The sequence below is a fragment of the Caenorhabditis elegans genome, chromosome IV (assembly GCF_000002985.6).
Source record: "Caenorhabditis elegans chromosome IV".
Lineage (NCBI taxonomy): Eukaryota > Metazoa > Nematoda > Chromadorea > Rhabditida > Rhabditidae > Caenorhabditis > Caenorhabditis elegans.
The window spans coordinates 753,643-773,212 of NC_003282.8; the positions used below are offsets into that span (position 1 = coordinate 753,643).

Consider the following 19,570-nt stretch of genomic DNA (forward strand, 5'->3'; position numbering starts at 1 on the left):
ATAGTTTCTCAATTTTTAAAAGAACCCAATTATTATTTTATTTTGCCAAGTTAAATATTTTAGTTAGGTATACTTAAATTCATATTCCTCAAAAATTCGCCCACATTCCACATGAAGAAGCAGTCTGCTGAACACATCCCATGTCATCGTACAATCCGTTCTTATCATATAGCATTCCCAAGCAATTTCCGAGTCCCTCCCACCACTGCGAGTAGTAATTGTCGTTTGCAAGACTGTGATTGGTGGATACTCCGTTTTGCCATTGGAACTGAAATTATGAAACCGTCAGCCGCTCGCCCGTCTCTAAGGTACCTGAACAGTTTTAGAGCATGTGCCGACTGAGCATGATCGTCTCGCTCCAACGTAAATCCATAGAAAATCTGACCTGATTGGTATCTTTTTCATGAATCCTGAAACAATTTCTAATTTCTGTGGAAAATTTCCATTAGAAATAAAATCCTACCAATAAACGCATTTCTCTCCTCAACAGTCTGAAATCCATTCAGCTCGGCTCCCATTCCTTGACAGTAAACGCTTGCTTCTTGATAAGACCTTCCTTTGCTAGAAACCATATGACACCATATTTGACCATTCGGACGCATCCATGGGAACCAGTCTTTCGGACATTTTTTTGGTTCAAACTTTTTAGTGAGCAATTCGGTTGTGTTAGCTGAACATTAATTGCTAGTGTTGTTCATAAAAACTATTGCGATGTTGTATTGAGATTCTGTGAATGCAAGGCAGTTGGGAGCCTTGGTGCAAGAATTTTGAACGTCGGTGAGAAGTTGGTACTTCTGAAATCCATTAATATTCTAGTTGTTGTATATATTACGATAATCCTGTGCCCTGTTATCGCCCGCATACCTACCTGCCTGCTCCGTTCCTAGAACGTAGGTAGAGATAAAGTAGGCAACCCCTTTTAACCCACATCACGTTACAAGCTAACCGAACTGTTATTTTAAAACGCTACGATGCACATTTTGGATGCACAGTTTTTGTTCTATTCATATTTTTGGCTCTCCAACCCAGTGCCCTTACTGTCGCTCGTCCAACTCTAGTATCATTTAATTTACAGTCATATTCATATGTTATACATCTAGAGTGCAGACGGGTCACCAAAAGTTGAAAAATCTATTGGCAATCGAGACGCAGCCGTTGTAAAATGGTGTATAAGAATGGTAACTGTTCACAAACATTCAACTCGCGTTCCTTCCTAAATGTTTGCAATGAAAAATATCTATGCCTTTTGAATCGGCCCTCGTTAGCGGCAGGTGGTAATTTTACAACCTGTTGTTGGTCAAATGCAGAAGATAACGGTTTGAATCCTCTCTGTCCAAAACTTGGCACATCCGATTTTGTGCAGGAAAATTGCGAGATATGATCTGGTGATCATTGTGCCCGATAACGTCTTTGTTATGTGTGACTTTTACGACCACTGGAGGCAAAAGGTAGATGCGTACAGTAGAGAGAACTTGTATGGATAAACAAACCCCAATTTCGTGCACAAAATCGGATGTACCAAGTTTTGGACAAAGATGATTGAAACTGTTGTCTTCTGCATTTGGCCAACAGCAGGTTGTAAAATTACCACCTGCCGCCAACAAGGGGAGTCAAAAGGCGGTCGATTTGGGAGACATAGATAATTTGCATAGCAAAAATCAGGAACGAACGCGAGTTGAATGTCTGTGAACAGTTACCATTCTTACACATTGCCAATAGATTTCTCAACTTTTGGTGACCCGAGTGCACTCTAGAGGTTCTCCGGAAGGTGAATATTCATCGAAAGTTAAATTAAATATTATCTAAAAAATGTTTTAAAATTAATGACTTACAAAATTGAACGTTGGAAAAAATGCATCATCTGCATTTTTTTGTAGATCTACATCATGTGTATCCGATCTATCTCGCTCCCTCATATATGCTCTTTTAGCCCACCCTAGGCAGGCGTAAGGTAGGAATTCTGGCTAAACCCAAATGATTCCAAAAAATTTACCGAATTATTATCATAAAACGCTGCGATGCACACTTTGGAAGCACAATTTTTGTAGATCACATCATTCAAATTGAAACTCGCAGAAGATGTCGATGTAAGAATTGGAGTTCTTGATACAAGGTAGGAATATTAAACTTTTAATTTTATTACCGAAAATCCGGATAGGGCTTGCACAATTGGGAGAAGAGAGACCAAGAGCAACATTTGCAAGCAATGAAAATGCAACTTTATTAGCTTCCTTTTTCCCATTTGGTTTTTTCTTTTGCAGCTCCAGTTTCTATAGTCACCTTGTTCAACATGCAAATAATATATGCTCATTTTTCAGTGTCAAATGCAACGTTTGCGGAGAAAAAAAAATCAAAAATCCAAAGTCGGAACGTTCAGAAAGCAATGTCGAATAAGAAGATATAAAGGGTTGAGCGAACTAAATACGATGTTCGCCAAAATATATTTTTCTGTTAACAAAATTGTGTCGATTTTTTTGAGGGACTATATAAAGCAGCGGACAGTTAATTTTCGCGAGTTAATTTTAGACAGGCTTACGCATTTTGGTGCGAGAGAAAGTTGACAATGAGCGCCAGAAAGTTGACGAGGCGCGCCATAAAGCTTACAGTGTGCTACAGAGGGAAAAGTAGAGGGAAAAGTTTTGCCGAGCACGGCATAATAGGTCGCCTTGTAGACCTTCTTTTTAGGTACGTAATACGTAATACGTAAACCTATACATTTCAGTAAGCGACCGCCGACTTGTAATCCTCTGAATCGAAAAACTCAGAATCTTTTAATGGAGGTCTATGTTAGGAGTCAAAATAATCCACCTTTTAGTTTTTGAACTCGGCCTCCCATTTCACGACCACTATAATTATTTTTTGAGTTTTTCGCAGTTTAATCTCAATACTCGCACTTCAGTCACACGACAATTCAAAATTAGATAATGCATTAATTTACTATTGGACGATGAATTTTCCATTCAACAAAAATGAAGATTTGTAGAAAAAAAATGGATTACGGTAGTAGGGTGGATTACTACGGGTATATAGGTTGACTACACACGCTACAATAATTCATTTTTGGAGTTTCCAGTTGAAATGAACTTCCTGACCAGCGATATTGAGCAGAGTCTCAACTATTTTATTCGAAATGGTTTCAATGTACATCCCCATTTTTATAATTGTGTCGGAGTTGATGGATTTGCAATTGGACAACCGAGACAATATATTGGAACATATTTTCTAACTATGGGAATTATTTTATTAGTAAGTTATACTTTCTTGCAAGGCTACTAATGTGCGACAGAAAGTTGGCAATTTGCGGCAGTACGTTAACAGCGTACTAGAGAAAGTTGACAACTTACAAGAGAAAGGCTACAATGTACGTCGTAAACCTATGGAATTTGTTATTTAAATTACATTTAGTAGTGAAAATTTTTAACAATATCTGTAACTGTCAGATTCGCCGGAAATTTTCAGTTTAGCCAATTGCTGGAGCATTAAAAAATTAGCAATTGCCAAAAACATTTGGCTGTCTACTCCTGATTGAACGAAACAAGTTTTTTTTTTTCAATCCCTTTTTCATTAATTTTAGCACTATTCTAACAGTTTTCAGACAATTTAAAATAAAAGCAAAATGTCTTTCAAAACTTTTTTCCCGCTTTTATCATCGCATTTCAGATGATCTACATCCCATGCCTTATAGTAATTAGTAGAAGCGATTTAATGAAGTCTTCTTGTTATAAGATCATGGTTTGGCTTGGATTTCTGGATATTGGATGCATTTTGACCAATTCTATTGCTACCGGCTTCCTTGGAATAATGGGAGCAACATTTTGCTCGTACCCAAAATTTATTTTCATGATGGGCTCTCTTGGATGTGGTATGTTAGCCCATTCTTGGAAAAGTACTTATAGGAATATTTCAGGATGCTGGATGGGATCCTGTGCTACCTGTATCCTTCTTGGAATCAATCGATGTTGTGATGTTAATCAACATCTCCGAATCCGCACCATATTCATCGGCCGGAAAATCTACCTCACTATAGCTGTCCCCATTCTTTTTACAATTTACTCGATATTTTTCACCAAACCCGTTATATTTAATTCAAACTATATGAGCTGGTTCTTTAATCCAATGCTCCCTGGTCACGAGGTATAGGGGGGAATTGGGCAATAATAACAAAAAACTATACGATTTCAGGCGACCGACTACATAAACATCGCACATACCATCAACAACTGTGTTGTTTCCCTGGCAACTACAGCAATATACTCGTATCTATGCATTCTATTGTTCGCCAAGAGCAAACATTTCCGTTCAGAGTCGATTTCAAGAACTCAGACTCAGGTAAAAAAATTAGCAGTTATGGAGTGCTGTGCATGGAGGCGCGGCCCGCCCGTCTCGCCCGGAAATCGCCTCAAAAAATTATAAATGAACATGAAAAGGAAAAAGGCATATATACAATAACAGTATGCATAGTATGCATAGTATACAAAAAAGGTTAAATAACTTATATGACAACTTATATACAACACCGGCTCAAAATCAGCGTTCCACGTTGTGATGTTATTTTATTTTTGTTAGCTGAAGAACATTCTTGGTGTATTTAACTAAAACTTGATACATGCTTGAAAATTCTGCCAAATCCAGAAAAAAAACATTCTAGAACATCAAGAATTTGCGCGGCAATTCAAAGTTTAAAGCATGGTCGAGCTGGTATTTTCCTTTTCTTTGGACCTAGTTATATCAAACTTTCAGTTGTTTCACCACAACCACTACAACTTTTTTCAAGGCTAACTGTGAATCTTTCAGTGTCATGACAAACAACTGATTCCAGATCTTCTTCCAATCCGTCCTGATCTGCTCTTTCAATGCAATCGCTGCCTACATCTATGTCTACATGCAATTCTTCTATTCTCCCCCAGCCGTTGTGCTTGTTGGACAGCTTGCATGGCAGTGCGCTCACGGTGAGAACAAAAACTCGTTGCTAAAACACACTTTTTTGTCAGCATTTTTTTTGTGAAAAATGTAACTTCATGTGAATTTCACTATACGAATGAATAATTGGGATGACAAAAAAAAAATGAAAAAGCACGAAGATGATGACAATTTTGAGCTCGTTGAAGTAGAAGGAGAAACCAATAGTAATTCATCAAAATGAAAATTTCAACAAAAAAAATAACTTTTTTTCGGTAATTTTAAGACTCCTCCGTGCAGGTCTATAGGAGTACACCTAATTTTTTTTAATTCTCTAATATTTCAGGATCCGTTTGCATCGTGTACATCACAATGAACAAGACCGTCCGACGAGGGGTCATCGATCTTTTGGTGCCACGTATCATTAGAGATAAGGCCAGAATTGGCTCCAATCGGACAACGACTCTTCGTCCGATCCTTAGTGTAGTCGGTGTTGAGGCGAGGTTGACAACAAGGACTGGAAGTTCTGGACCTGTGTTTTAAAATTTTTTTTTAATGAACTTAATTTTTAATCTTTAAAGAAAAGTTTTAATCCATTGAAAGTCTATGTATTTTTCCTATTAGTTTTGCACCCCAAACTTTGACAACTGATATCTTAGTTATCGTGTGTCCTATGCAAAAACTGTCCATCGACAAAATATTTGTTACTTCTTTTTCAATCGTTTCGTAGTTAATTATTTATTGATATCTCTAAAATGAACCGAGTTATAACATTTTAAACTCATGTATTTAGTGGAATGCCATACTAGAGAAAAAAAATACAAACTTCATTCAATTTCTCCCTACTCATTTTCTCCTTACATTTCATTCTTTATTTTACTTTCTCATTACTACTTGATGAATAATAAACGTACTTATATATGAATATACATACTCCAAGAAAAACGACCAAAGTCCATGTGTCTGGGCTACATGACTCTCCCCAATTGTCATCGTGTACTTTGAGAAGAAGCAGCTCACCGGGGAGGGCTCAACGAGCTCGCCTTCTTGGCTCCGCCTACATTGTCACGACGACGATGTGCATATATACGCTTAATATATAGGTTGGGATAGCTAGCAGTCAAGACAAATAGCTCTATTTTTTTTGTTTCTTTGGTCGGCTTTGTTTTGCTTGAAATTGAAGATTTTTTTCTTCAGTGTCTGTAAAAATTTCTAGGACTCTATATCGTTTATTACAGTCTTTAAAAATTAATAAAAACTAAAAATTTGCTCATTTTTTAGGAAAAACTTTAAAACTAAAAATTGAATAACAACAAAATTTTGAAAACTTGTTCAATGATGAACATTTTCAAAAAATATGCAGGATACTGTTAGAAAGCTTTAAAAAGTTTCTAAAATTTGCTGAAATTTTAGAAAAATTTTTTTAATTCAGAAAATTTCCGAAAATTGCGGAAAGTTTTATTAAGTTTTCAGAAACTTGTAGAAAATTGTCAGAAAGTTTCTGACAGTTTCAGAAAACTTTTAAAACAATTTCACAAAATTTCAAAAAGTTCTAGAAAGTCTTAGAAGACTTCAGAAAGCTTTAGAAAATTTCATCAAATTTCAATTGTCTTGAACTTTCTGAAACTTTTTAAAACTTTCTAGAACTGTCTGAGTCTTTCTGAAACATAATAGCATAATAGTGGAAGGGCCCAAGTGCATCAAAGCATGCGCGGAGTTTGCTCCATTACCTCTAACTTTCTCGTGATGTTTGGTGCTCTTTTTCCCCCTTCCTTCCCGTGCCTATTGTCTTTTACTTTATCCATTTTCCCATTCATTTTCCCTTTAATTTTCTTCGTTTATCCCTTCCTCCATTTCTCGTTCTGTCTGCTTTTCTCTCAACCTTTTCCATCTATTGCAAAGAGAGTATCCACTATAAATCTCCCTTCTCCATCTCCCCTTCTGGCTCATGCACCACACCACAACCAAAAAAAACGTGTTTTTGATTATTGGCTTGTTCCCCTCCGGCTTCTTCTTCTTCTCCTAACTCCTCTACATTTCGTCCACAACTTTTTTTTCAGTATTTCCAATTTCAACATGTCTCCCGACCAAAAACATCGCTACAAGCTCTATTACGTCAATATGAGAGGACGCGCCGAGCCAATTAGATTGGTTTTTCAGTAGGTGGAGAAGTTGAAAAAATTCTGATCTTGATATATTTACAGCTTTCTTGGTGTGGACTTTGAAGATTACCGAATGGATAAAGGAGACTTCACTGGAGCTATGAAAGATAGTAGGTGACAGAAACTTCCTCAGATTTTTAGAAACCAAACCTAGCAATTTTTTTGAAATTTCAAAGTGCTCTGGAATCCTGTCTTCGGGGATGTTTGGAATTTTTTTTTCAAACTTTTATAAACTTTTCAAAACGCTTCAAATTATTTCAAAACGTCTGAAACCATTTGAAAAATTTTGGAAAATATCAGAAAGTTCTGAAGTTTTATGGAAATTATTGTGACTTTCTGAAACGTTCTAGAAACATTTGGAAACTTCTGAATCTTTTGTGAAGTTTGGCAAAAACTTCTCAAAATGATCGAACACTTTTTGGAAAATTTATGAAAAGTTTTGGTAACTTGACGGAATTTTATGGAAATATTTGGAAATTTCCAGCATTTCTGAAAAATTTTGAAACCGTTTAAAAACTACCAAAAAATTTTGAGGATTTCAAGAAATTTCTGGAAACTGATTGTATATTTCGGAAGTATCTAGCATCTTTTAAAAAATTTTGGAAACCAATGAAAATTTTTTGTTGGAAAGTTGGAAACTTTTTAAGCTGTTGGAAGCTACTAGAACTTTTTTTTTGGGAATTGCTTGAAAGTATTCAAAAAAATTAGGAATGTTGTAAGTGATGTTCTGTGATCTTTTGAAGTTTCTTAAAATCTTTCGGGAACTTCTCTTTTTTTAGAAACATTTGGAAATTTTTAAAAATTTTCGAATACTTCTGGAAACTTTCGGAATCATTAGGAAAATTATGGAAAGTTTTAAAAATTTTTGGAAAATTTTCAGTCAGATGAATCTTTCCAGAAGCCCCAATGAAACAGCTCCCTTTTATCGAAATCGATGGAGGAAAGACTACTCTCTGTCAGACGGTATCTATTTGCCGCTACCTGGCAAAGTCAATTCAGCCGGATAGATGGTTCGGCGGAGCTACCAAAACCGATTCGGCCAAAGTGGACATGATGGCTGATGGGTTTGCTGATTTGTTCCAGCTTGCCGCAATGGCTAAGTATGCACCGGATCCCATCAAGGTAGCAACTATACCTACTATAAAAACCAATTTTATCTCCTTTAGGATTCCATGATGGGGACCTACAAAGAGTCCATTGGTCCAAAGCTGGAAAATATGCAAGATTTGTTGAAAAAAAGCAAAGGAGAGTACTTCGTGGGAAAATCGATCCATTGGTGTGATGTCTACATTCTTGGGGTGTTGCAGGCATTGGATGAGGTGAGAATGGGAGACTTCTGCGCTAGAAAGCTGGAAGCCTACGCCCTCTAGAACCTTAGTAAAGTGCGTCAAAAAGGTGACGACTTTTGCTGTAAATGGGTCAGACTTACTCCAATCGTGCCCTAAAAAGACCTCTATACTAATTTCCAGAGCGACGACGGTGTCTTCGACAATCTTCCCGAACTCCGCGAGTACTATCTCAGAATGCGCAACCTGCCGGAATTAAAGGAATATATTGACGCCAACTGGCCGGAGACAAAATACAAAGAGTGATAACATGTTTGAGTACCTGATTGTGATTTCTGTGAGAAACTATGATTCTGATAGTGATTCTGAACAAATTCTGATGTTTTAATATTTTTGAGTGCCAGTAAATATGTATTTGGAGGTTTTGAATGCAAATCGTTTATTTTGAATGAAAAAAGTAGGCTTAAGCGTGACGAGCAGCTGCGGCAGCTTTACGTTGAACGGCAACACGCTTCTTGGCAAGAACCTTGCGAGCAACCTTTCTGCGGGAGAATCCTTGTGGTCCTCCGTGATGAGCACCGGCTCCATATCCTCCTCCGCCTCCTCCACGCCCTGGGCATGGGCAGTAGGCAGCGTCGGTTCCTGGGGTTCCATCGTTTCCTGGAGCTCCTGGCTGTCCGTCTGGTCCTGGCTGTCCTGGGGCTCCTGGGCGCCCGGATGGTCCTGGTGGTCCTGGTGGTCCAACTCCGTATCCACCTCCTGGAGCTCCATTGTTTCCTGGTGGTCCTGGTGGTCCGGCTGGTCCTGGTGGTCCTGGTCGGGAAGATCCTCCTTGTGCGTTCTTTCCTGGACGTCCTGGCTGTCCTGGTGCTCCTGGTTGTCCTGGTGATCCGGCGTCTCCGGCTGGTCCTGGGGCTCCTGGTGCTCCGACACCTCCTCCGAATGATGGGGCTCCTGGCTGTCCGTCGTTTCCTGGGCGTCCTGCTTGTCCGGCTGGTCCTGGTGGTCCTGGTGGTCCGGCTGGGCAGGTCTTGCATCCTCCGGCGCTTCCCTCGGAAGCTCCATTTGATCCAGCTCCTCCGTTTGATCCAGGTTGTCCTGGGGCTCCTGGGAGTCCATCAAGTCCGGCTTGTCCTGGTGGTCCACGTGGTCCTGGTGGGCAGGTGTTGGAGCTTGGGGAGCATTGGCATCCACCACCTCCGCCGCCACCACCTCCGTATCCTCCTCCGACGGCTCCTCCATGGCCTCCTCCGTGTCCTCCACCGTAGCCTCCACCGCCTCCTCCTCCTACAGCTCCTCCATATCCACCTCCGACGGCGGCTCCTCCGTGTCCACCTCCATATCCGCCGCCTCCTCCATATTGAGCGTATCCTCTCTTCTCACGGTTTGGTGCAATCACGTCGTTGATGGCTTCCCAGGCAATGTTGGATTTAACCTAGAAATTTGAAATTTGACTGTGCACCTCGCGCTGTGGACGAGGTCCTGGTAAGCCCTATTGAGCGGCCATGAGGCTCCTGGATCCTAGACCTACCTTGAACGCATCCATATCGACCATAACCTCATCATAGAGAGAGTTGACGTCATTGAAGACCTGGGCGGCAAAGAAAAGACAAGCAAGAATAGTCACACCGGACAGCACTGCTGCCCCGGTGGCAAATTTGATTGAAGCGGACATTGCTGTACCGACTGACGAATTCCGTCGCTCGAGTTCCTTTTATACTGAATTCTTACTAGGCATTTGAAAACGGTTTCAAGGACAGTTCTCTCTCCGTTTTCCAATTTTTCCGTTTTCCTGACCGAAAAACAGTCCGAAAACCGAAATTAACCGTCTGCGTCTCGTTACAGAATTCTCAATTTTTCCGTTACGTTTTTTCCCGAACGTCCTTGTCCTCTTCTTCGCCCAACCAAAACATCTTCCATTTCTCTGATTCTCTCACTCACTCACAGTCTCTCTCTAGATAGTTTTGTCTTAACGGTTCTACCGGGTTGACTTGATTTTGTTGACTAGATAGATGGCATAGGGCATAACTTTTTCGAAGGAAAAGAGATAGAAATGGGCAGCTAATTTGATGTTTGAGTTTTTTGGGGAAAAAATCTTCATTTTGAAAAATTTTATAATTAAAAAATTAAAAAACAATTCAATACCTCGTAGTAAAAAATAAAGACAATGAGATTGCGGGAAGAGAAATTATCCAAAATTGAGTCCGCCACCTCCATTTCCAGCTCCGAGGAATTGTCCGAAAAGTTTGAACAGGTCGTTTCCAGGATTGATGGGCACTCCGGGGATTATGGCGGCTGGAAAAATTGGAATTTTTAAACGTTTCAAAAATCTCATATGTGGTCAGATTTTTTGGAAGAAATTCAACTCTGAAAAAAACCTCAAACTATTCGTAAGTTTCACAATATTTGCCTCAAAAACATAGCACCCGGTCTTTCAATAACTGCAAAAGGGTATGTACCTTTAAGGATTTTTCATTTAACAGAAATTTATCGCGGCGAGACCGGGTACCGTCTTTTTGAGGCAGAAGTCGTGGAATTTCAATTTTCGGTAATTACAAACATCATAAAATCGTTTATTTTTCAGTCGAAACTTTTCAGAAAAATTTATTCTCAATTCATTTTGTTTTCAGAAAATATGTAGAGTTCTTTAGTTTCATAACTATCTGAACCGCCTGAAGAAAAAACTTAAAAACTCACGTGCTGGTGCTGAAGTCGTCGTTGGTGGGGCTGGAATCTCAACGCATTTTCCATTTTTCGCTGCAAACCCACAACGGCACATGCATCTTCCACGGTAGCATCCCGAATTTTGTGGACATTGCTTTTGAATGAAGCAGAGGGAATTGAGCGGTACAGCCTGAAAAATATATAGCTAAAGCTTGAAAATTATTTGTTGTTTGGCTAGTTCAAAAAGGTAATTTCGAATTTTAATTGAACCTGAAATATATATTTTTTTCATTTTAATTGTGCCGAAGGATAAAAAACACTTATAAATATTTTGTTAACTCACGTGGTTTCAGAATGTCCCATCTCGGTTTTATCTACAAAAAAAGCGGTAATGTAGACGTAGACTTCTCGATTGATTTTGCATGGTTAAGAACGTGCTAACGTCACATTTTTCTGGGGAAAAAATTCGCGCATTTTTTGCAGATCAAACCGCGATGGGACAACCGCATACAACGTGTTAATTGGATATTTTTGAATAGAACAACCGACAACCGAGATATAAGTTGTCAAAGTTGAACAATGAAGGTGCGATACAAAGTCAAAAATTAAGAAAAGTTCCTACAAAATACCGCCTGCCTACCTGCTTACAAACCTACCGCCTATTTGCCCCATCTCCCTTACCTTCATACAACTTGTGTCCTTTGACAAATTCTCACTCTCACAGTCCCTCGAACACGATTGAGATGGATTTTTCAATGGATTCGTGAGCACATCAACTGCTGGGTGGAAATTTTGTTGACATTGACACTGTCCCTTCATGCATTCCATTCCCTCTCCACCACCACATTGAGCATTCGATGTGCACGCTGAGTTGAGTTGCCCACGTGGCATACAGTGATAGTCGACGTAGAGAGCATTTGGAGCCATCGCATTGCATGGACGACGGCAGCAAGCGGCTTGGGAGAAACTTCCGTCTGAATTTGCATTGCAAATAAAATTTTGGATTTTATTGAAATTACCTGACAAAAAGTAACAGTAATGGGAATCAGATGGGCATTTGAGAGCTGGAGCTGCATCTGGATCACAAGAATATCTGGTGTCCGTGGTAGTGTTTAATGGGCAGATCACGGGGCAGCAGTGCCCTGAAAAGTTGTGTTTTTTGTTTTTATTAAAACATTTGAAATTCCGCCGAAAAGTGGGAAAAAAATGGAAAGTTATAAATTCCCTACTATTTTTTTGTTGGAACATTTAGAATTTTAATTTTTCGAAAAAATTTCTCAAAAGTTAATATTTAAAATTCCAGTCAAATTTTTTAGTTAAACAGAAAATAGAATTTCCTGTCAAAACTTATTTAAGATTTAAAGTTTGAATTGGTGCCAAAAATTTTCAAACAATTCAGATTTGAATATCTTGCCAAATAAATTATAAAAGTTTAAAAAATGATTCGGCCAAAAACAGAAGAAAATTGAATTGCATACCTCTTTATTCTTTTAAAAATAATTTCAATTTTTCGCTTAAAATGTAGAAAAATCAAAATTTAAAAAGTTTGAATTGGAATTCTCACCAAAAAATTAAGGCATTTTATTAATTTTATTGCCAAAACTTCTCGAAAAATCTGAATTTCAAACCAGAAATTTGCGAGAAATCTTTTCGAAAAAGCATTTAAGCTCCCACCTAAGTTCAAAAAATAATGAATTCGATTTTCCGCCAAGATAGTTTTTCGGATACATAAAACTTGAATTTTCGCAAAAATTTATTTTTTTCTCAGTGACTACAAACTACAGAGAATACTAATTAAGTACTGTTAAAAACCAACCAACTTGACTCTCCCCAGCAGTAATACAAACTTGACCCATTGGACAATTGTCTTGATTTGAAGGAATGTTAAAGGCGAGTGATGGATCGGATTTTCGAACACAGCTCTGTCCTGGAAGCTTTCCGAATGGACAATTGGCAGCAGCTACGCATCGAGAGCCCTGAAAAATATTTCATTTGAATTCAAATAACTTATTAGAATTTAAATAAATTATACCATTTGAATAGTTCCAGTGATGCAGACGCATTGCGAATTGACACATGCTGAGAATGGAGAAGTACAATCATAATGTCTGGAACAACGATCTCCGACTCGAGAAGTTGTAATGCATTCTCCATTTGACACTCGTGTTGTTCCACGTTGCACACACTGGCATTCACCGTTACGGCAGAAAAGGGGCTCGCGGCATTTGGAGGAGCAACGGGCTCCGATTTTTGCGGGTACTGGAAGAATTGTTTGGTCATGTTTGTAATAAATATTCATTATTTTTCAATCAGTGTAAGGTTTAAAGTGGCCAAAATGATAGAAAACAATCTATACGATTTTTCTAAATATTTTAACAATTTTTTTTCAATTTTTATGTTTGAATTCCCGCGCAAATTAATAATCTAGATTTTATATTTTCGCGCATTCCGGTTGGTTTTCAGGCTTATTTCAGGATTAATAATTCGAAAAAATAACACGAAAAAAAACTTGCTGAGACTCTGAAATTGATATAAAATTTAAAAAAAATCAATTTAAACGTTTCATTAAAGAGGTGGGCGGCAATTGCCATTCGGCACTTTTTTTGTCGGCAAATTTGGCAAATTGCCGATTTGCGGTTTGCCGAATAATCAATTTTGGAACTTTTTAGAGGGATTTTCATAAGACGGAAACATTTGGAACTGTGCCTTTTTGAAATTTTTTGCCGTTTTTTCTAGATATTTTCATAGAATTTGCTTAATTTTCAAAATTGATGTAGAAACACTCATAGAAAGAGTACAATTTTGTCGATTAAAACTGAAATTCTGAAGCTTCCAAAAAAAAATGTGCAAAACCACAATTTGCCGGAAATTTTCGGCAGTTGCCGATTTGCCGGAAATTTCAACTCCGCAATTTGCATTTAAACATGAAAAAATGTCGTAAAAGTTTGACAAATTTAGTTTCAAATCAAAAACCTTTTGAAAAAAGCCCGAAAACTCAAAATTGCCAAAATTTGCTGCTATTTTGTTGTGCCAAATTGAAAAAAAAAATTTTCTTTAATTCAGAAAATTTTCATAATTTTTACATTCATATTTGTTACATTTAGGCAGGCAAAAAAATCAGAGAAAAATTGTTTTTTTTTTCATTATTTTCTCATATCTAAAACTCACGTGGTGCACATTTTGGAAGACGCCCCTTCTCATCTCTAGTTTCCGTGTAGTGAGGGTGGCATCTAAAATAATAAAGTTTATTTTTAATCTTACCTTATCATAAAATGTATTTCAAAACAACTAATTTACCTGCATTTTCCTCTCAAACAAATCGATCCTTTATTCTCACAATCTCCATTTATATCGCAGACTCCGTTGAGAGCGGATTTTCCTGAAAATTAAAGATGTTTGTTTTTTTTTAATTTTAAAACGTTTAATTTCCAACCAAAAAGGGGCTAAATTTGGTTATAGCCTATCAATATTTTGAAAATCTAACAAAATTAATTTTTACGACTTTTCATACTTTAATTGTATTCCAAATGTTTATAATCAAGATTCGAAAAAATTTGGCAATTTACGGAAACTTGGGCTAAAGTTTTTGAATTTTTAAAGAAATCTTAAAATTGTTGGAGTGTAAAACTAAAATTCCTACAGAAAAAATCACAAAAAAAACCTTACCATTACAAGGAGAAAACTGCGCATCTACCAGATAAAACATCAGTAGTATTAAACCAGAAAAATGAATAAAATTTCGAATTGGTAACATATTTTTGGCCTCTTCTACTATGTCTTCACTCGCGAACTTGGGTCTTTGGCGACAATTGGCCTACATTAGAAGGAGAAAGTAGAGAGAAAGGAGAAGCGCAGCAAGGATCCGTATAAGGGGAAAGCGAGAAATATCGATTGAACACTGGAGACGGATGACAGTTTGAGATGATGACATGAATAAAGAGGGAGGATGAGAGAGATATATGTAGATATATTGTAACATACAAGATTTGATGTAATGAGTGAATCATTTAAACAACTAAAATGACGTAATTGTAACAACTGTAACTGTTTGCTTCTTGATCTCAACTGAAACCGCGCCCTTTTTCAGTTTGAAAAATTTCAATGATTTTTGAACAAATAATAAATTCATATTTGGAATTCTTACATCAATATCTGCAAAGTCGTCCCTGTTTTCGGTTCTCTAGATATTTGTCAAAAATAGCGCTCAACTTGACAATGCCCTTTGGATCGGCGTGTTCACTTCAAATCAAGGATGCGCAATAATTTTTTTTGAGAGGGTTAAGATACTTTTGAACTTTTGAGAGATGACTGTGCATCGGCAAGACCGCGCCACTTTTTTTTCTTTTTTTTTGTTCGTTTTTTTTTTGAACACGTGGAATAATAACTCGTTCAGATTAAAATCAAATTTTTCATTTCTTTTTCAGAAAGGATAAAATAAAGTTAAAAATGAAAATTCTTCCACTTTCTCGAAAAAACCAAAAAAAAAAGTTGAAAAAAGGTCAGATTCATCTTGCAAATACAATGCTCCGATCAGTTCCTTTTCTGCATCTGTATATCCAATTTTGCAGCTTTTACCTCAGAATTTGGAGCATTTTTTGAAGCTGAAGCTGCTCCACCAACTGGAATTCCAAAACGGGCGGCACGGGCGGCCAGCTTATCATCTGTGGCAGGCGTTTTTGGAGTGATTCCGAATCTTTCAGCACGTGAAGCCATCGCGTCTTCTGATGTTAGTCGTTTTGAGTCTTCTGGGAGATCAAATCTGGAAAAAATGAGGGTTTTGGAGAGGTGTTAGGGGGAAAATTGGGATTTTTGGGTGGAAAAATGAGCTTTTTTGCACTTTTTTCAGTGAAAATTTTGCATTTTTGGCACTTTTTGAGTTAAAACGTTGAAAATTTAGGTTTTTTACAGTGAAAAATGGGGGGTTTTTGGAGGGTTTAAAGTGAAAATTGGGATTTTTGGCATTTTTTGAGTGAAAAATTAGAATTTTTTGTGTTAGAAAGTTTGAAATTTAGGCTTTTTTAAGTGAAAAAGTTAGATTTTAGGTTGGAAAATTTAGACTTTTGGCATTTTTCTAATGAAATTTCGGAACTTTTGAGTGAAAAATTGAGATTTTTGGCATTTTTTGAGGCAAAAAACCAGAAATTAATGTGTTTTAAAGTGAAAAACGGGGGGAAAATTAGGATTTTTTTTTGACTTTTTTGTATTATAAAGTCAGAAAATGGCTTTTTTTTAATGATAAAATTGGATTTTAGGTTGGGAAATTTGGAATTTAAGGCATTTTTCTAATGAAATTTTCGATTTTTCTGCTGATTTTAAGCGAAAAAATGAGATTTTTCGATTTTTTTTGAGTGAAAATTGGGATTTTTGGGGATTTTTTCAGTGAAAAATCAAGATTTTTAGTACTTTTTCAGTAAAAATTGGGATATTTGGATTTTGTGCATTTTTTACAGTGAAAAATGACAGACTTCAAATTATCGTTCCCGAAATGCTCGACGAGTAAACGCGCTCCATTGAACACTTTTTTCGCGCGCATTCAAATTTAGTTTTTTCATGCCTCCAATATTTTTGTATGGAAAATTGATCGTTTCGCACTGAATTTGTAAATTTTGGAAGAAAATTTTTAACCAAAAATGCTGAAAAAAAAATTAAAATTAAATTCTTGAAAAAAAATAAATTTTTTTCACATTCCAAAAATCACAGATAAGACTACAAAATAACATGAGGGCACTCCTCGGAAAAAGCTGGGAAAAAAGACAATATTCAAGTCGACTTGGAAACATTCGTAGCTTGTTTTTTTTCAGGAATCGAAACTCAGCAGAACTCTACACATCATCAGTGCATTGAGAAGACAATATAATACGTTTATAAATTGGAAAATTTATTATTAATATTATTCACTTTATTATAATTAAACTTTAAAAAAATACATATCAACAAAGTTATTAAGAGAGCGGACGCATTTTGTGCAGTGGAGGTGGGTCGCCCTTTTCTGCAAAATCCAGGAGTTCGAGACGAAGAAGTGGATGAAGAAGGCGGTGGAGGTGGACTATCTGAAAATTTTCCAATTTAAAAACCTAGGGGAGACTGAATTTTCGGACTTTTACATAAATCTGACTGACGAAGAGAAAAAAATCCGATTTTTGTAGGAAATCCAGGAGTTCGAGATGAAGAAGTTGATGAAGATGTTGGTGGTGATGAAATATCTGAAATGTTTCAATTTAAAAACCTAGGAAAGACTGAATTTTCGGAATTATACATCAATTAAACTGACATAGAGAAAAAATCCGATTTTTGTAGAAAATCCCGTCGTTCCAGGCGAAGAAGTGGATGAAGGTGTTGGTGGTGATGGAATATCTGAAATGTTTCAATTTAAAAACCTAGGGAAGGCTGACTTTTCGGAATTATACATCAATTAAACTGACATAGAGAAAAAAATAGGGTTTTCTGGCAGATCCAGGAGCTGGAGACGAAGAAGCTGATAAAGATGGCGGACGTGGAGGACGATCTGAAATTTTTCCATTTATAAACCTAGGAAAGACTGAATTTTCGGATTTCTACATGAGTTTTACTATTGAAAAATCCCGATTTTCGTAGAATTTTTTTAAAAAAACATTTCGAAGCGTGGGAACGTTATAGGGGGTTGTACTAGAGACAATTGGAAATTGAGATAATTAGAGAAAAGTCCTGAAAAAGTAGGTCATGGGAAAATGAGCACTGAAACTCACTATAAAAGGCAACTTTTTGTAATTTTGAAACTTTTTATCATCATGTCATTCATGACAAAATGCCCAAAATGTCCAAATTACGAATCTAAGAAGACTACCAATGTGTATCGACACCTTCGGGAAGTGCATAATGCGAGTGAGGCTGAAGTTGATCAATTCCGAATTCAGAGAAAAGAAGGTAAATCCTTGACGACAAAAGGCAGTGGAGCGTGGAAGTGTCCCGTATGCGAACTAGTTATTCCAACAGAGAAAGGCTTGAAGAACCATATGAACCAGAAGCACAGGAAGAAGCCCATCGATCCTTCGACAATCACTCTTGCTACAACGTCGCCCACAATGGTCTCGCCTCCTCCCAAGGTATTCTATCTGAAAATTTAAAGCATTAAATATAAGTAATTACGTTTCAATTATGACAATTTGATCAGTTTCAGAACAATTTTTTCAGAGAATCCAGCTACCCAAATCGACGGAAAAATCGCTTGTTTCTTCAGTAGCTACAGTTCGAGCCCAACCAACTCAGAAACCAGGAGGAAGGTACAAATGCCCTGTGGAAAACTGTACTTTCTTCAAGACAAGGAAGGAATTAGCGCTTCATTTCTCAGAAAAACATGATCCTGGATCTGAGCTGGAAACTATGAGCTTCGAAACGGAAACTGAGTTCAAAGTAATTTTGCAATTTTCCGGCCAGTAATTTTAGATTTTTTTTGAAGATTTGGCTCACCTGTCGACAAGAAGAGACGTGTAGTAGCATGCAGATCTCTCTCAGCTCTCACGATGGAAACCGCATCACCCATTTTCGCCTCTGCAGACACGAAGGATCTTATCAATCTCGAGCAAAAGTCAAAAATGTTGGCGAATCGAAGAAGAAGACGGGAGATAATGTGTGCCCAGCATTCATTCGAACTGAAAAACACGCGTTAACAGGAGAAATCGGTGTCGTTGGTTATTTCAGTCACTATGGGCATTCACTTGAGCATGCTCGGAGAGCTCTAAGTGATACTGAGACTGAGTATCTGATTGGGTAAAAAATTTTCAAAAAAAAAACAGTTTGATTTCACTTTTTCAGACTCATGAAAGAAGGTTTCAATAATAGACAGATCATCAGAAAACTGGATCAGAAATATGATGAGAATAGCAGACTTGGCTTCGTTCTTTCGAAAGATCTTAGGTGAGCCGACTTCAGACTTTTTTATACGAATTTTTGAAATTTTCAGCTATCTTCGCAAAACTTACTGTTTAAACGAGGGCCAATTAGACGACGACGACATGAAATCGATCAGACGTAGAGTAGAGCGAGATGATCCTGAAGATGGAATTTATCACTTTTCACAGCCAGACTCCAATGGAGATAACTTTATTCTTGGTACAGCTTTTACAAAACGTCAAAACTTAAAATTTAACATTTTCCAGTGTTTATGACGCCATCACAGCAAGAACTGTGTGCTAAATACAACAAGCGTAGAGTCTGTATCGATGACACTCATAAAACTACCTCAGGCGCATTAATTTGAAGTCTGTTTTGATAACGCATGACAGTGCTGGATACGAGATTGGCTTCGAGTCCATACTCGTAGGTTTTCGGAAATTTCGCAGTAAAATCTGGAAAAAGAACACTTAAATTACGAAAAAACCTCAAAAATTGAAAAAAGACGACAAATGCATTGCAAAATAAATGAGACGTCTCCGAAAACTTGGGAAAAACGTTTCAAAAACTCTTATTGAAACTTCCGCGCAAAAGTAGGGCCGAGTCCAGTGGAGCGCGCTTGCATTTTTCAATTTTTGTTTTATTTTTCTTCGGATTTTCTCGCTTTTTACAGAGTTTTCCAGATTTTTT

General features: G+C 37.4%; 5 protein-coding genes and 2 pseudogenes across 7 annotated transcripts; 3 read left to right on the plus strand and 4 right to left on the minus strand.

The window, feature by feature from the left end:
* Positions 1-88: 88 nt before the first annotated feature.
* Y55F3C.13 lies at positions 89-2,026 on the minus strand (annotated as a pseudogene). The gene is made up of 4 exons: positions 1,994-2,026; positions 464-794; positions 313-410; positions 89-268 (listed from the first exon to the last, which is right to left on the minus strand). Coding segments are annotated over exons 1-4 (642 nt in total).
* Positions 2,027-3,078: 1,052 nt separating this feature from the next.
* On the plus strand, positions 3,079-5,442 carry srt-23 (Serpentine Receptor, class T; the record flags this gene model as incomplete). Its single annotated transcript, NM_067578.4, has 6 exons — positions 3,079-3,246; positions 3,661-3,862; positions 3,908-4,134; positions 4,183-4,329; positions 4,820-4,949; positions 5,246-5,442. 6 exons carry the CDS (start codon positions 3,079-3,081, stop codon positions 5,440-5,442), a joined length of 1,071 nt encoding a protein of 356 aa, NP_499979.3.
* Positions 5,443-6,859: 1,417 nt separating this feature from the next.
* Positions 6,860-8,777, plus strand: gst-40 (Glutathione S-transferase). The gene is made up of 5 exons (NM_067580.5): positions 6,860-7,058; positions 7,104-7,171; positions 7,960-8,183; positions 8,228-8,380; positions 8,531-8,777. Exons 1-5 carry the CDS (start codon positions 6,976-6,978, stop codon positions 8,651-8,653), a joined length of 651 nt encoding a protein of 216 aa, NP_499981.1. The 5' UTR covers positions 6,860-6,975; the 3' UTR covers positions 8,654-8,777.
* Positions 8,771-10,036, minus strand: col-103 (Nematode cuticle collagen N-terminal domain-containing protein). Its single transcript, NM_067581.8, has 2 exons — positions 9,879-10,036; positions 8,771-9,782 (listed from the first exon to the last, which is right to left on the minus strand). Exons 1-2 carry the CDS (start codon positions 10,020-10,022, stop codon positions 8,811-8,813), a joined length of 1,116 nt encoding a protein of 371 aa, NP_499982.1. The 5' UTR covers positions 10,023-10,036; the 3' UTR covers positions 8,771-8,810.
* Positions 10,037-10,418: 382 nt separating this feature from the next.
* On the minus strand, positions 10,419-14,942 carry F56B3.2 (EB domain-containing protein). The gene is made up of 9 exons (NM_067582.8): positions 14,678-14,942; positions 14,309-14,390; positions 14,180-14,241; positions 13,044-13,270; positions 12,828-12,987; positions 12,031-12,153; positions 11,693-11,985; positions 11,045-11,201; positions 10,419-10,642 (listed from the first exon to the last, which is right to left on the minus strand). The coding sequence occupies exons 1-9, from the start codon at positions 14,763-14,765 to the stop codon at positions 10,536-10,538; spliced, it is 1,299 nt and encodes a 432-aa protein (NP_499983.2). The 5' UTR covers positions 14,766-14,942; the 3' UTR covers positions 10,419-10,535.
* Positions 14,943-16,953: 2,011 nt separating this feature from the next.
* On the minus strand, positions 16,954-19,302 carry F56B3.3 (annotated as a pseudogene). Its single transcript has 8 exons — positions 19,229-19,302; positions 18,970-19,039; positions 18,458-18,639; positions 17,835-18,102; positions 17,434-17,516; positions 17,283-17,365; positions 17,110-17,214; positions 16,954-17,061 (listed from the first exon to the last, which is right to left on the minus strand). Coding segments are annotated over exons 1-8 (973 nt in total).
* Positions 17,719-19,247, plus strand: F56B3.9 (C2H2-type domain-containing protein; the record flags this gene model as incomplete). The annotated part of the gene is made up of 6 exons (NM_001356904.1): positions 17,719-18,093; positions 18,182-18,400; positions 18,447-18,757; positions 18,803-18,904; positions 18,951-19,099; positions 19,147-19,247. The coding sequence occupies 6 exons, from the start codon at positions 17,719-17,721 to the stop codon at positions 19,245-19,247; spliced, it is 1,257 nt and encodes a 418-aa protein (NP_001343669.1).
* Positions 19,303-19,570: the final 268 nt, after the last annotated feature.